General features: G+C 43.0%; 1 protein-coding gene across 1 annotated transcript in view; it reads left to right on the forward strand.

Moving 5' to 3' along the window:
* The window catches only part of LOC311140817 (maestro heat-like repeat-containing protein family member 1), a 56444-nt gene continuing 41362 nt past the window's right edge, over positions 1-15082 (forward strand). Inside the window, exons 1-11 of the mRNA XM_084176056.1 lie at positions 1-248; positions 979-1089; positions 1504-1649; positions 2544-2675; positions 2938-3100; positions 3325-3423; positions 3781-3932; positions 5235-5375; positions 6546-6638; positions 7755-7833; positions 10607-10720. Coding sequence (XP_084032182.1) covers positions 1068-1089; positions 1504-1649; positions 2544-2675; positions 2938-3100; positions 3325-3423; positions 3781-3932; positions 5235-5375; positions 6546-6638; positions 7755-7833; positions 10607-10720 — 1141 coding nt within the window. The 5' untranslated portion in view covers positions 1-248; positions 979-1067. The remainder of the gene's footprint in view (positions 249-978; positions 1090-1503; positions 1650-2543; positions 2676-2937; positions 3101-3324; positions 3424-3780; positions 3933-5234; positions 5376-6545; positions 6639-7754; positions 7834-10606; positions 10721-15082) is intronic.

Raw genomic sequence — 15082 nt, forward strand, 5'->3', positions numbered from 1 at the left:
CTGCGATGCGTTGCAGTGGCATAGAGCTAATCTAGCTAGTGGATGCTAACAAGTGTCTCTCTTTGCATTGAGGAAAAATGACAAAATCACATTGAAAGACAGTTAGTTAGATAAGTATCGGACAACATACATCACATCTTCACTGGATTACTGCGCGTGAGGAGGTTCATCCTTGCATTTGTGTGTAGCTAGCTTGATAGCTAGTTAGCTAACAAGCGAGCCAGTCTGCCAGACGGGTTGTTCGAAAGGTGGGGAGCCGACTTTGCTGCATTTAACGACGTTCTAATCGTCATTCCAAATGTGGTTAACAATATGGATGTTATCAATATACTATAATTGAATACGTGAAATGTCATCGACCTACATTGTCCATTGCTACTGGTGACAGCTAGCTAACTCTGTTACAGAGTTTGCCCTTCTGGCTCAGTCCGAAACAGAGCTGGCTAGCTGTCACCTGTAGCAATGGACAATTTAGGTCGATGACATTTCACGTATTCAATTATAGCATATTGACAACATCCATGCTATTAACCACATACCAGCGGAGACCATGTGGAATAGCTCATTTAGCTACAGTAATATCCCAACCAAGAAAAACAGGTCTTGGTCTGACAAGGAAGTGCTGCACTTCTCTCTGACTGTTTTCAGGGTCCGGCTTGTTACCATTTGATAGCTAGTTAAGTTGTTTTACTTTGTCATGCACTGCCACTGTCTGTTGCAATTCAGTTTGTTTGTATCCAGCATAGGACATGTGATGTGGCTATTTGCGCTAGTCTTAAAGTTGCCACATAAAGTGATGCAACTGAGCTAGTCATGATGTTACTGCGCATCATTGCCAGTGAGAATATGATGGAGATTGCACCGTTTTAAGCACATAAATAACAATCACATTGTGTTGGCGTTCTATCTATTCGCCCTACTATTACCATAGGCTACATACTTTGACATGTCATGCATGCATGTTTTCTTTCTTTGCAGTGTGGTAAAACCAGATTAACACGTTTTAACCCTTCGAACCACCACATGAAATCCTAAATATCTCCAGTCCCAGCCTTCAGACAGGCGCTATGGAGGAGTCAGACGTGGAGCGTGAGTGACCTTTATTCATCTTCATGTCCTTATGCCATTGCCTCTTGATATGGGCTATCCCTTGCATAATTATTTGTTTTTGGTCAGAGAGGCATAATCTACACAATATATTTATATTTTATCTGAGTGTTCCACAACATTCTGCCCTAGCGAATGGTGATTCTGTTGAAAACTGTTTCTTAATTGGAAGCGAAACAGTGAGAGACCTACCTGAATTTGTCCAATAGAAACTCTCGTTTTGCAACTGTTTGGTGGAATGTATAGAACCCAGGTCTCATTTGTGTCTCACTCCTCCCTGTCTATCCTGTATTCTCTCACTCCTCCCCGTCTATCCTGTATTCTCTCACTCCTCCCCGTCTATCCTGTATTCTCTCACTCCTCCCCGTCTATCCTGCTGTGTTCTCTCCCCACCAGAGGTGACCCTGGCCCTGCTGGATTCAGCCAATGACAAGGACCCGGTGGTCAGGGAGCAGGTCAGGAAGTCCATACTGACCCTGGGGAAGCAGCAGCCTAACAAGGTCCTGTCCATGTGCCAGGACTACCTGGTCAAACACCCCAAGGTCAGACACTACCACCACTACTACTACTGCTTCTGACTGTTGATTAACTACTGTGTGGAGCTGTGACTGGAACACTATAGTAGAAATCCCCCAGACTCATTAGCAATTTCTGCAGAACGTGATGTGTGGCAGTGAATGTGGCCTATGTGTGTAGGCTATCTGTGTCTGTCTGTATTTGTGATGAGGTAGGTGGGGCTCAATGCTGGCCAGGTAAAAGCTGTTCTGCGTTACCTTGCCTGGCTAACAATATAATTATGTTATATTGTTTCCATTGTACTTGAAAGAACAGCATAGATTTCTAGTTCTGTTTTAGAGGTGTCGTCCCTCTTAAATTCAGCCATTTATCTGTCCTGTCACCATTTTTGATGTAACTTTCACTCTCAGAACATTGCAAATGAGAAGTGAAAGGGTTCTTGGTTATGAGAAGAAAGCTACTGTACTGTGTGACCATAGCCCTCTGATGCAATGGCAATTTCAGACAGCACCAATGCTGCTCTGTGCTGCAGATTTCATCACAATGCTAGAGAGAAGGTTTCAAGTTTTATTAGTCGTATGCATGGGATACGCATGGTATACATCGTCAAAGGAAATGCTTACTTGCAGGTTCCTTCTCGACAATGCAACAACAATAAGACATAATAGAAGATTGCATTAGGATGTGATATGGTCTAACATGAAGAATTAACACACATCCTGCCAGAAGCTGGAGACCTTATCACTTCTCTGAAGACTGTGACTCTGCATGTGCTACTCCAATGATATGAATACAAAAGAGATTATGAAATATACTGTATGGGAGAGACTTTTCATACAGGTCACCGTGTTAACGTTAATGAATGTTGACTTAAGGCCTGTGTTTGAAGTGATTTACAATTTAACCTTATTTTCCTGCAGCTTGTAGTTGGGCACAGAGTTGTTATACTGCAGACGATTGAGCTAATTGTGAAGACCAAGATAGACGACATCAGTTACCCGAAAATCAAAAGCATCATTTCTTTGGCCTCTGATGAAATGACTCGATCAAAGGTAAGATTGTTTCTGATGATTTAGTTATTCTGGTCTGAACTGAAATATAGAAATTCAATTACCAACTTTGTGCTTTTAGCCTAATATTGCACGTAATCTAGTTATTCCTCTGACAAAGTACTGGATTTATCAATGGTTATTCTAACATAGAGGCCATTGCATCAATCTGAACACTGAACAGTATATGTTTGTTCTCATGTATACAATACAAAAAGTATGGCCTAGGGTTTGATTCAACAGCTCAGTTTTCATGTTTTTACAGGATGTTGTACCTGATTGGCAACAGGCAGCCAGCAATATTCTGGTTGCTGTGGGAAACAAGTACATCAATGACATCATGGAGGAAATCCTCAGCAAGTTCCAGCCAGGGGTCCTGCCTCATTTCTTTGTGGTCCAAACATTAGCAAGCCTCTCTGAATCCAATGGTAGGCAAACACCATACACAATGGTGTCAAGCGCACAGTATAGAGCTGCCTAAAAGGCTGCTAACGGATCCTTTACATCCTGTCACCTAGCTTCTGAGAAGCCTTTGTTTGTGATTTTACAGATCAAGACTATTCCCCCTCAGTGTTTTTCAAATTGTTTCTAGATATCTCTTGGCAGTGTAATAGCGGTAGAGTCTAACCTCTAATCTTACTTTTGTTGACAGTTTATGGTATGGTGCCATTTCTCAATGCCATCTTGGGCACCATGCTCCCAATGCTGGGCATGACCAAGCAGGACAACATGAAGTGGGTGTTCTCCTCTGGTAGGAGTAGATGCACTGTAGCCAACATACTGTAGCATTATTATACATGATTAAACATACATTACCAGACCCAGCCTATAGACCTCTGTCTCTCTGTCTCTCTCTCTCTCTGTCTCTCTCTCTCTCTCTCTCTCTCTCTCCGTCACTGTCTCTCTCTTTCAATTCAATTTAATTCAATAGACTTTATTGACATGGCAAGTTAAATTACTTACATTGTCAAAGTATACATATAACAAAAATGGTGGGACCAACAGCAATAATAATAGAAGTAGTGGAAATGGGATTACCATCTGTCTCTCGCTCTCGCTCTCTCTGTCTCTCTCTTTCTGTGTCTGTCTCTCTCTTTCCTTCTCCCAGCTCTGTCCCACTTCAGTGAGAGCATCCTGGAGTACCTAGCCAACCTGGACAAAGCTCCTGACCCGACTGTGAGAAAGGACACGTTCTCCAGCGAGATCTACGCAGCTTACGACATCCTCTACTGCAACTGGCTCCAGAGCAGGGAATCCAAGGTACACCACATTACATTAGGAGGAGCACGAAACCAATTTGTCCTAATTACATTTCTGTCTCAACCGTCCCTCTGTTGTAGGGATATCATGATGAAAGCAACCCCTTTGACTGTGTGCTGGTATTATAGGGAAGAGAAGGGAGAGGTCTACAGGCAGAGCCAGGTCAATGATTGATATCAGATGATTTCAACATTTAGGAGAGTTTCCTGGACATATTTGCCTGGTTAATTCTCTGCAAGGTTATGTAGAAAGGTTTTCTTTAGGTTTCTGAGTAGAGGACATAATAACCACAGTAGAAGTCGGTCTAGGCTTGTGGGAAATAAATAGTCCCTTATCTGTAATCTGTTCATATACTCTGCATTCCTCCATTTTGGTTTTGAAATGATTAACCACAGAGCAACTGCAGCATAACTGCTGATGTCTTTATTTTTGAGAATGCCAAAAGTCAGATTACTCCCCGTCTCTGCACCCGCATTAATAAAAAGATTTCTGCTTCAGTTAGATGTGGACTCAGTTGATTAAAACGTTTTTCCAGTGATTGGCTGTGTCCCAAATGGCTTCATATTCCCTAAATCACGTGTCAAACTCATTCCACGGAGCGCCGAGTTTCTGCAGGATTTCGCTCCTCCCTTGTACTTGATTGATGAATTTAAGGTCACTCATTAGGAAATAACTCTTCACCTGGTTGTCGAGGTCTTGAGAGGAAAAACCAAAAACCCGCAGACTCTAGGCCCTCCATGGAATGAGTTTGACACCCCTGTTCCCTATAGAGTGCACTGCTTTTGGCCAGGGCCCATAGAACCCTGTTCCCTATAGAGTGCACTGCTTTTGGCCAGGGCCCATAGAACCCTGTTCCCTATAGAGTGCACTGCTTTTGGCCAGGGCCCATAGAACCCTGTTCCCTATAGAGTGCACTGCTTTTGGCCAGGGCCCATAGAACCCTGTTCCCTATAGAGTGCACTGCTTTTGGCCAGGGCCCATAGGGTTCTGGTGAAAACTGATGCTGCTAGATCTGGTCAAAAATAGTACACTGTAGAGAATAGACCCAGTCCTAGTGTTGTTTTTCTCTACCTGGCTGGGGCTGTAGCTACGACTAACTGTTGTTTTTCTCTACCTGGCTGGGGCTGTAGCTACGACTAACTGTTGTTTTTCTCTACCTGGCTGGGGCTGTAGCTACGACTAACTGTTGTTTTTCTCTACCTGGCTGGGGCTGTAGCTACGACTAACTGTTGTTTTTCTCTACCTGGCTGGGGCTGTAGCTACGACTAACTGTTGTTTTTCTCTACCTGGCTGGGGCTGTAGCTACGACTAACAGTGGCAGAAGCAGTGGGATCCATGAGTCACCTGATGGCCCATGATAAACTGGAGGAGCAGCTTCCCAAACTCATTCCCACAATCCTCTCCCTGTACAAGAAGAACACCGAGCATTACGTCATCAGTAAGGTAGGTAGGCCTCTAATGACTGCTGCTGGTGTTCTATATAGGGAATAGAGTGCCAGATGGGAGGCACTCAGAGAGTTCAGCAGTCTGGTCCAGATCTGTGTGTAATAGTTTAGCTAACTCTTCTGACCTGGCAGTGTCATGTCAAACAGGTAGGCCCATACAGGTAGGCCCATACAGGTAGGCCCATACAGGTATGCTTGTCATGTCAAACAGGTAGGCCCATACCGGTATGCTTGTCATATTCTCATGCCAAGACATCTAATTTTCTGGTTTTCTTGGCATAACAATGATAGTTAGCTGTGGCGTTGACTGAAGCACATACCGATGCAGAGTACCCTCGTCTGAAGTCGGGCACTATGGTATTTATGTTGATGTAGTGATTAAATCTAGACCAGGGTACTCTGCAGTCTGCCACTATGGTATTTATGTTGATATAGTGATTAACGATAGACCAGGGTACTCTGCAGTCTGCCACTATGGTATTTATGTTGATATAGTGATTAAAGATGGACCAGGGTACTCTGCAGTCTGCCACTATGGTATTTATGTTGATGTAGTGATTTATGATAGACCAGGGTACTCTGCAGTCTGCCACTATGGTATTTATGTTGATGTAGTGATTTTAGCTAGACCAGGGTACTCCGCAGTCTGCCACTATGGTATTTATGTTGATGTAGTGATTTAAGCTAGACCAGGGTACTCCGCAGTCTGCCACTATGGTATTTATGTTGATGTAGTGATTTAAGCTAGACCAGGGTACTCCGCAGTCTGCCACTATGGTATTTATGTTGATGTAGTGATTTAAGCTAGACCAGGGTACTCCGCAGTCTGCCACTATGGTATTTATGTTGATGTAGTGATTTAAGCTAGACCAGGGTACTCCGCAGTCTGCCACTATGGTATTTATGTTGATGTAGTGATTTAAGCTAGACCAGGGTACTCCGCAGTCTGCCACTATGGTATTTATGTTGATGTAGTGATTTAAGCTAGACCAGGGTACTCCACAGTCTGCCAATATGGTATTTATGTTGATTGGGACTTAAATTACTTATTTAATGGAGTCTTACTCTCAATGTCATTCATCAGTCCTGTAGCAGTGTTTTAGTCCGTTTCCCAACACTGTCCGCTCTGCTCACTAATCAGCTCATGTTGATTTCACCTCCCCTGCAGAGCCTGTGTCAAGTTCTGGATGCTTCTGTGAACATGGGCAGCAGAGTTCTGGAGACGCAGATCGACAGCCTGCTCACTACTCTACACCAGCAGGTACGGCAAAGTGACAGTACAGTACACTGACAACATATGAACACGACTGCATTCTTCTAACTTTATTTTATATATACTTTTTTTAAATGATTGATTATAGATTTTTCATTTATTTAACCTTTATTTTGACAGGGAGTCATCCTGAGACCAAGGTGTCTTTTTCAGAGGAGCCCTGTATACACATCAATACACATTATACACATCACTATACACATCAATACACAATTATACTCATCACTATACACATTCTACACATCACTATACACATCAATACACATTCTACACATCACTATACACATCAATACACATTCCACACATCACTATACACATCAATACACATTCCACACATCACTATACACATCACATACATGAAAAGCAAAACACAATCACAGAAAACAAACACATCCTTCATGAAAAAGGTCCTCAATCAGCCTTTAGAATTGCCCTAGAGGCACCAATTCATCCAATTTTAGAGAGCCTTGGAGATTATTCCACAAGTAAGGTACAAACAAATTAAAAGCAGATGATTGTACTGCGATGTTGAAGGAGCTAGCAAGCAAGCATTTCACTGCACCTTTTACACATGCTGTAAACTGTGTATGTAACTAATAACATTTGATTTGAAAGTACTACCTTGGAACACACAGGCTTCTTACAACACGTTCTGTCACTCCGCCTGGGCTGTTTGCTCAATGACAATAGGATGTTTTTCTGTATTTAACACAGCTAGTCATACTAGAGACTGACTATAATGGTTCTCAATGACAGGATACATAATAAATCACTTCCTGTTGTCAGGATACATAATAAATCACTTCCTGTTGTCAGGATACATAATAAATCACTTCCTGTTGTCAGGATACATAATAAATCACTTCCTGTTGTCAGGATGCATAATAAATCACTTCCTGTTGTAGTCACATTGTTTGTGACTCACCCTATGCCAATCCACTGACTTTGAAATGTCCACGATGCGTTGGTTTGATTGCACTTAAGTCAACATCAGTTAGATTGAATCAAGAACAAACATACTTTTCAATATGGATTGGTTGATTAGTATGAATAAGAGTTATTGTACCTTCATGTACAGTAATTATCATTTTGTGTTCCCTCCAGGTTTGCGCACCTGTTGACTACAGCAACCCACCGACGGTGAAAAATCACAACGAGGTATTAAGATGCTTCAGCATTCTAGGTTGGTTTTCTGTTCTTCAATAATGCGTGTGTGTGTTTTGTCTCTAGGTTTATTAGATTGAGAGGTCAGTGTTGTAGTCAATGAAGTAAATGTTGCAGATAGAAACGCATTGAACGATTCCTTATTCGACATGACAATCACAACTGTTCTACCCAATATATTTTTAATCTGAAGGTTCTAGAACAGGCCCCTTGACCTGGTCTTTGTTAGTCCAGTCAGTGGACCAGTGTGTGTTGTTGTAATCCAGTGGTCATGTTGCTGCCTGTTGGGGAGGGAGGGATTAAAGTCCTCCTGCCACACAGACACACTGCTGCTGTAGCAATATGCCAAACGTCTGACTTTTACTGCTCTTCCAAGTTATGGAGTTGGGCTTGTAGACCTTTGGCTGCAACGTGTAGAAGGATTTAATGAGGGGCCGGTCATCACTGTTTGGACTGTGTGCTTGCGTCTAAATATTACTCTCTGGGCCTATATATACATTTTCAGATGATCTGGGTAATTTCCATTACATTGTATAATTAAGCAATAAGGTCAGAGGGAGTGTGGTATATGGCCGATATACCACGGCTAAGGGCTGTTCTTACGTACGACGCAACGTGGAGTGCCTGCATACAGCCCTTAGCCATATACTACAAACCCCAGAGGTGCCTTATTGCTATTATACACTGGTTACCAATGTAATTAGAGCAGTAAAAATAAATGTTTTGTCATACCCGTGGTATATGGTCTGATATATTTGTCAGCCAATCAGCATTCAGGGCACGAACCACCCAGTTTATAATATAAAACTGATAATGGAATTGTAGAATACCAGTATTAATTGGTGCTGTTACCTACAGTGAGGGAAAAAAGTATTTGATCCCCTGCTGATTTTGTACGTTTGCCCATTGACAAAGACATGATCAGTCTATAATTTTAATGGTAGGTTTATTTGAACAGTGAGAGACAGAATAACAACAAAAAAATCCAGAAAAATGCATGTCAAAAATGTTATAAATTGATTTGCATTTTAATGAGGGAAATAAGTATTTGACCCCTCTGCTAAACATGACTTAGTACTTGGTGGCAAAACCCTTGTTGGCAATCACAGAGGTCAGACGTTTCTTGTAGTTGGCCACCAGGTTTGCACACATCTCAGGAGGGATTTTGTCCCACTCCTCTTTGCAGATCTTCTCCAAGTCATTAAGGTTTCAAGGCTGACGTTTGGCAACTCGAACCTTCAGCTCCCTCCACAGATTTTCTATGGGATTAAGGTCTGGAGATTGGCTAGGCCACTCCAGGACCTTAATGTGCCTCTTCTTGAGCCACTCCTTTGTTGCCTTGGCTGTGTGTTTTGGGTCATTGTCATGCTGGAATACCCATCCATGAGCCATTTTCAATGCCCTGGCTGAGGGAAGGAGGTTCTCACCCAAGATTTGACGGTACATGGCCCTGTCCATCGTCCCTTTGATGCGGTGAAGTTGTCCTGTCCCCTTAGCAGAAAAACACCCCCAAAGCATAATGTTTCCACCTCCATATTTGATGGTGTTCTTGGGGTCATAGGCAGCGTTCCTCCTCCTCCAAACACGGCGAGTTGAGTTGATGCCAAAGAGCTCGATTTTGGTCTCATCTGACCACAACACTTTCACCCAGTTCTCCTCTGAATCATTCAGATGTTCATTGGCAAACTTCAGACGGGCCTGTATATGTGCTTTCTTGAGCAGGGGGACCTTGCGGGCGCTGCAGTATTTCAGTCCTTCACGGTGTAGTGTGCTACCAATTGTTTTCTTGGTGACTATGGTCCCAGCTGCCTTGAGATCATTGACAAGATCCTCCCGTGTAGTTCTGGGCTGATTCCTCTTGCATGGAGCCCCAGGCCGAGGGAGATTGACAGTTCTTTTGTGTTTCTTCCATTTGCGAATAATCGCACCAACTGTTGTCACCTTCTCACCAAGCTGCTTGGCGATGATCTTGTAGCCCATTCCAGCCTTGTGTAGGTCTACAATCTTGTCCCTGACATCCTTGGAGAGCTCTTTGGTCTTGGCCATGGTGGAGAGTTTGGAATCTGATTGATTGATTGCTTCTGTGGACAGGTGTCTTTTATACAGGTAACAAGCTGAGATTAGGAGCACACGCTTTAAGAGTGTGCTCCTAATCTCAGCTCGTTACCTGTATAAAAGACACCTGGGAGCCAGAAATCTTTCTGATTGAGAGGGGGTCAAATACTTATTTCCCTCATTAAAATGCAAATCAATGTAAAAAAAAATTAACATGCGTTTTTCTGGATTATTTTGTTGTTATTCTGTCTCTCACTGTTCAAATAAACCTACCATTAAAATTATAGACTGATCATTTCTTTGTCAGTGGGCAAACGTACAAAATCAGCAGGGGATCAAATACTTCTTTCCCTCACTGTACATATATGGTATATAGGCCTAGTACAGTACTATGTTCAGAGTTCCAGACTGTTTTCCCTCTTCAACCAATACTAAACTCTGGCTGTGTCTCAAGTGGCACCCTACTCTCTATATAGTGCACTACTTTTGACCGGAACCCTATGAGTCCTGGTGAAAAGTAGTGCACTATAAAGGGAATAGGGTGCCGTTGTGAACAAAGTCTTTGTTATTTTAGAACTTGGAGCTGCTGCAGGGAAACTACATGATGGACACCATGTCCTCCTGTAATGAGATAATTCATGATTAGATTTTAGATGGTGTGACTTCACTCCGGGGTAAATGTGTTTAAACTTTAAGCACTCGTCTGACTCTGTGCCGTACGCTTCCTTCCTCCGCAGCCAACACCTTCCCAGACCGGCTGATCATGTTTGTGCTTCAGAAACTGGAGAACAGTAATGAGAGGAACCGCATGGGCTCCCTGGCCGTGCTCCGACACCTCATCAACTCCTCCAGTAAGACTGCTAGTTAGTCTGGCTCGGGTCTGTCTACACAGGACAGGAGGCACTTACTACAGTGTGTGTGTATGTATGTATGTATGTATATATACATACATACATACATACATCCATCCATCCATCCATCCATCCGCGGAAAAAATTAAGAGACCACTGCAAAATTATCAGTTTCTCTGGTTTTACTATTTATAGGTATGTTTTTGGGTAAAAATAACATTTTTGTTTTATTCTATGAACTACTGACAACATTTCTCCCAAATTCCAAATAGAAATATTGTCATTTAGAGCATTTATTTGCAGAAAATTACATCTGGTCAAAATAACAAAAAATATGCAGTGTTGTCAGACCTCGAATAATGCAAAGAAAATAAGTTCATGTTCATTTTTAAACAACACAATACTAATGTTTTAACTTAAGAAGAGTTCAGAAATCAATATTTGGTGGAATAACCCTAATTTTCAATCACAGCTTTCATGCGTCTTGGCATGCTCTCCACCAGTCTTTCACATTGATGTTTGGTGACTTTATGCCACTCCTGGCGCAAAAATTCAAGCAGCTCGGCTTTGTTTGATGGCTTGTGACCATCCATCTTCCTCTTGATCACATTCCAGAAGTTTTCAATGGGGTTCAGGTCTGGAGATTGGGCTGGCCATGACAGGGTCTTGATCTGGTGGTCCTCCATCCACACCTTGATTGACCTGGCTGTGTGGCATGGCGCATTGTCCTGCTGGAAAAACCAATCCTCCGAGTTGGGGAACAATGTCAGAGCAAAAGGAAGCAAGTTTTCATCCAGGACAACCTTGTACGTGGCTTGATTCATGCGTCCTTCACAAAGACAAATCTGCCCGATTCCAGCCTTGCTGAAGCACCCCCAGATCATCACCGATCCTCCACCAAATTTCACAGTGGGTGCGAGACGTTGTGGCTTGTAGGCCTCTCCAGGTCTCCGTCTAACCATTAGACGACCAGGTGTTGGGCAAAGCTGAAAATTGGACTCATCAGAGAAGATGACCTTACTCCAGTCCTCTACGGTCCAATCCTTATGGTCTTTTGCAAACCTCAGCCTGGCTCTTCTTTGCTTCTCATTGATGAAGGGATTTTTTCTAGCTTTGCACGACTTCAGCCCTGCTCCTAGGAGCCTGTTTCGAACCGTCCTCGCCGTGCACTTCACCCCAGCTGCCGTTTGCCATTCTTTTTGTAGGTCACTTGATGTCATCCTACAGTTGTTGAGTGACATTCAAATGAGTTGGCGGTCATCCCGGTCAGTAGAGAGTCGTTTTCGCCCTCTGCCGGTCTGTAGCTTTGTTGTCCCCAATGTCTGCTGCTTGACCTTGTTCTTATGAACCACCGTCTTTGAAATTTTAAGGATGGAAGCAACCTGACACTCACTGTATCCCTCTGCCAGTAAAGCCAGAATTGAACCCTTCTTTTCCTCACTCAAAACTTTCCTTTCAACTCTTTTGGCATGGTCAATAGTTATTTTTTGATTAATATTACTTTTGAGGTACTATTAGCACTGTTTTTGCCATCCAGCTGGTCCTATTGCAAGAGGATAGTGATGACCACAGCAGTGGTTTTTATACTTTTCCTCGTTAAATAAGATTTGGTTCATGTGATCACCTAATCAGTACCTAATTCAGTAGAATGATGTGTGCCTGTGTTGGAATTCAACAGACGCTGGAATGGAATGGCTGTCATACATGTAGAGATGCTGATTTAAGAAACATTTGCAGTGGTCTCTTAATTTTTTCCACAACTGTGTGTGTGTGTGTGTGTGTGTGTGTGTGTGTGTGTATATACAGTGGGGAGAACAAGTATTTGATACACTACCGATTTTGCAGGTTTTCCTACTTACAAAGCATGTAGAGGTCTGTAATTTTTATCATAGGTACACTTCAACTGTGAGAGACGGAATCTAAAACAAAAATCCAGAAAATCACATTGTATGATTTTTAAGTAATTCATTTGCATTTTATTGCATGACATAAGTATTTGATCACCTACCAACCAGTAAGAATTCCAGCTCTGACAGACCTGTTAGTTTTTCTTTAAGAAGCCCTCCTGTTCTCCACTCATTACCTGTATTAACTGCACCTGTTTGAACTCGTTACCTGTATAAAAGACACCTGTCCACACACTCAATAAAACAGACTCCAACCTCTCCACAATGGCCAAGACCAGAGAGCTGTGTAAGGACATCAGGGATACAATTGTAGACCTGCACAAGGCTGGGATGGGCTACAGGACAATAGGCAAGCAGCTTGGTGAGAAGGCAACAACTGTTGGCGCAATTGTTAGAAAATGGAAGAAGTTCAAGATGACGGTCAATCACCCTCGGTCTGGGGCTCCATGCAAGATCTCACCTCGTGTGGCATCAATGATCATGAGGAAGGTGAGGGATCAGCCCAGAACTACACGGCAGGACCTGGTCAATGACCTGAAGAGAGCTTGGACCACAGTCTCAAAGAAAACCATTAGTAACACACTACGCCGTCATGGATTAAAATCCTGCAGCGCACGCAAGGTCCCCCTACTCAAGCCAGCGCATGTCCAGGCCCGTCTGAAGTTTGCCAATGACCATCTGCATGATCCAGAGGAGGAATGGGAGAAGATCATGTGGTCTGATGAGACAAAAATAGAGCTTTTTGGTCTAAACTCCACTCGCCGTGTTTGGAGGAAGAAGAAGGATGAGTACAACCCCAAGAACACCATCCCAACCGTGAAGCATGGAGGTGGAAACATCATTCTTTGGGGATGCTTTTCTGCAAAGGGGACAGGATGACTGCACCGTATTGAGGGGAGGATGGATGGGGCCATGTATCGTGAGATCTTGGCCAACAACCTCCTTCCCTCAGTAAGAGCATTGAAGATCCTCTGTGGTCCTCTGTAGCTAAATGTATGCACGCATGACTGTAAGTCGCTTTGAATAAAAGCGTCTGCTGAAATGGCATATTATTATGTTATTATAAGATGGGTCGTGGCTGGGTCTTCCAGCATGACAACGACCCGAAACACACAGCCAGGGCAACTAAGGAGTGGCTCCGTAAGAAGCATCTCAAGGTCCTGGAGTGGCCTAGCCAGTCTCCAGACCTGAACCCAATAGAAAATCTTTGGAGGGAGCTGAAAGTCCGTATTGCCCAGCGACAGCCCCGAAACCTGAAGGATCTGGAGAAGGTCTGTATGGAGGAGTGGGCCAAAATCCCAGCTGCAGTGTGTGCAAACCTGGTCAAGACCTACAGGAAACGTATGATCTCTGTAATTGCAAACAAAGGTTTCTGTACCAAATATTAAGTTCTGCTTTTCTGATGTATCAAATACTTATGTCATGCAATAAAATGCAAATTAAGTACTTAATCATACAATGTGATTTTCTGGATTTTTGTTTTAGATTCCGTCTCTCACAGTTGAAGTGTACCTATGATAAAAATTACATACCTCTACATGCTTTGTAAGTAGGAAAACCTGCAAAATCGGCAGTGTATCAAATACTTGTTCTCCCCACTGTATATATATACTACTAACTTACTACAGTTTGTGTATATATACAGTGCATTCGGAAAGTATTCAGACCCCTTGACTTTTTCCACATTTTGTTACGTTACAGCCTTATTCTAAAATAGATTAAATTGTTTATTTCCCTCATCAATCTACACACAATACCCCATAATCTACACACAATACCCCAGGTTTTTAGACATTTTTGGAAATGTATATAAAAAAATAATAATGGAAATATCACATTTACATAAGTATTCAGACCCTTTACTCAGTACTTTGTTGAAGAACCTTTGGCAGCGATTACACCCTCAAATCTTCTTGAGTATTATTATTATTTTTTAACTTTTTTTTTAGTCATTTATCAGACGCTCTTATCCAGAGCGACTTACAGGAGCAATTAGGGTTAAGTGCCTTGCTCAAGGGCACATCGACAGATTTTTCACCTAGTCGGCTCGGGGATTAGAACCAGCAACCTTTCGGTTACTGGCACAACGCTCTTAACCACTAAGCTACCTGCCGCCCGTATGACACTACAAGCTTTGCACACCTTTATTTGGGGAGTTTCTTCCATTCTTCTCTGCAGATCCTCTCAAGCTCTGGCAGGTTGGATGGGGAGCGTCGCTGCACAGCTATTTTCAGTTCTCTCCAGAGATGTTCGATCGGGTTCAAGTCTGGGCTTTGGCTGGGCTACTCAAGGAGATTCAGAGACTTGTCCCAAAGCCTCTCCTGCGTTGTCTTGGCTGTGTGCGTAGGGTCGTTGACCTGTTGGAAGGTGAACCTTCACCCCAGTCTGAGGTCCTGAGCGCTCTGGAGCAGGTTTTCATCAAGGATCTCCCTGTACTTTGCTCCGTTCATATTTC

The sequence above is a fragment of the Coregonus lavaretus genome (assembly GCF_964263955.1).
Source record: "Coregonus lavaretus genome assembly, chromosome: 13".
In the NCBI taxonomy this organism is placed as follows: Eukaryota; Metazoa; Chordata; class Actinopteri; order Salmoniformes; family Salmonidae; genus Coregonus; species Coregonus lavaretus.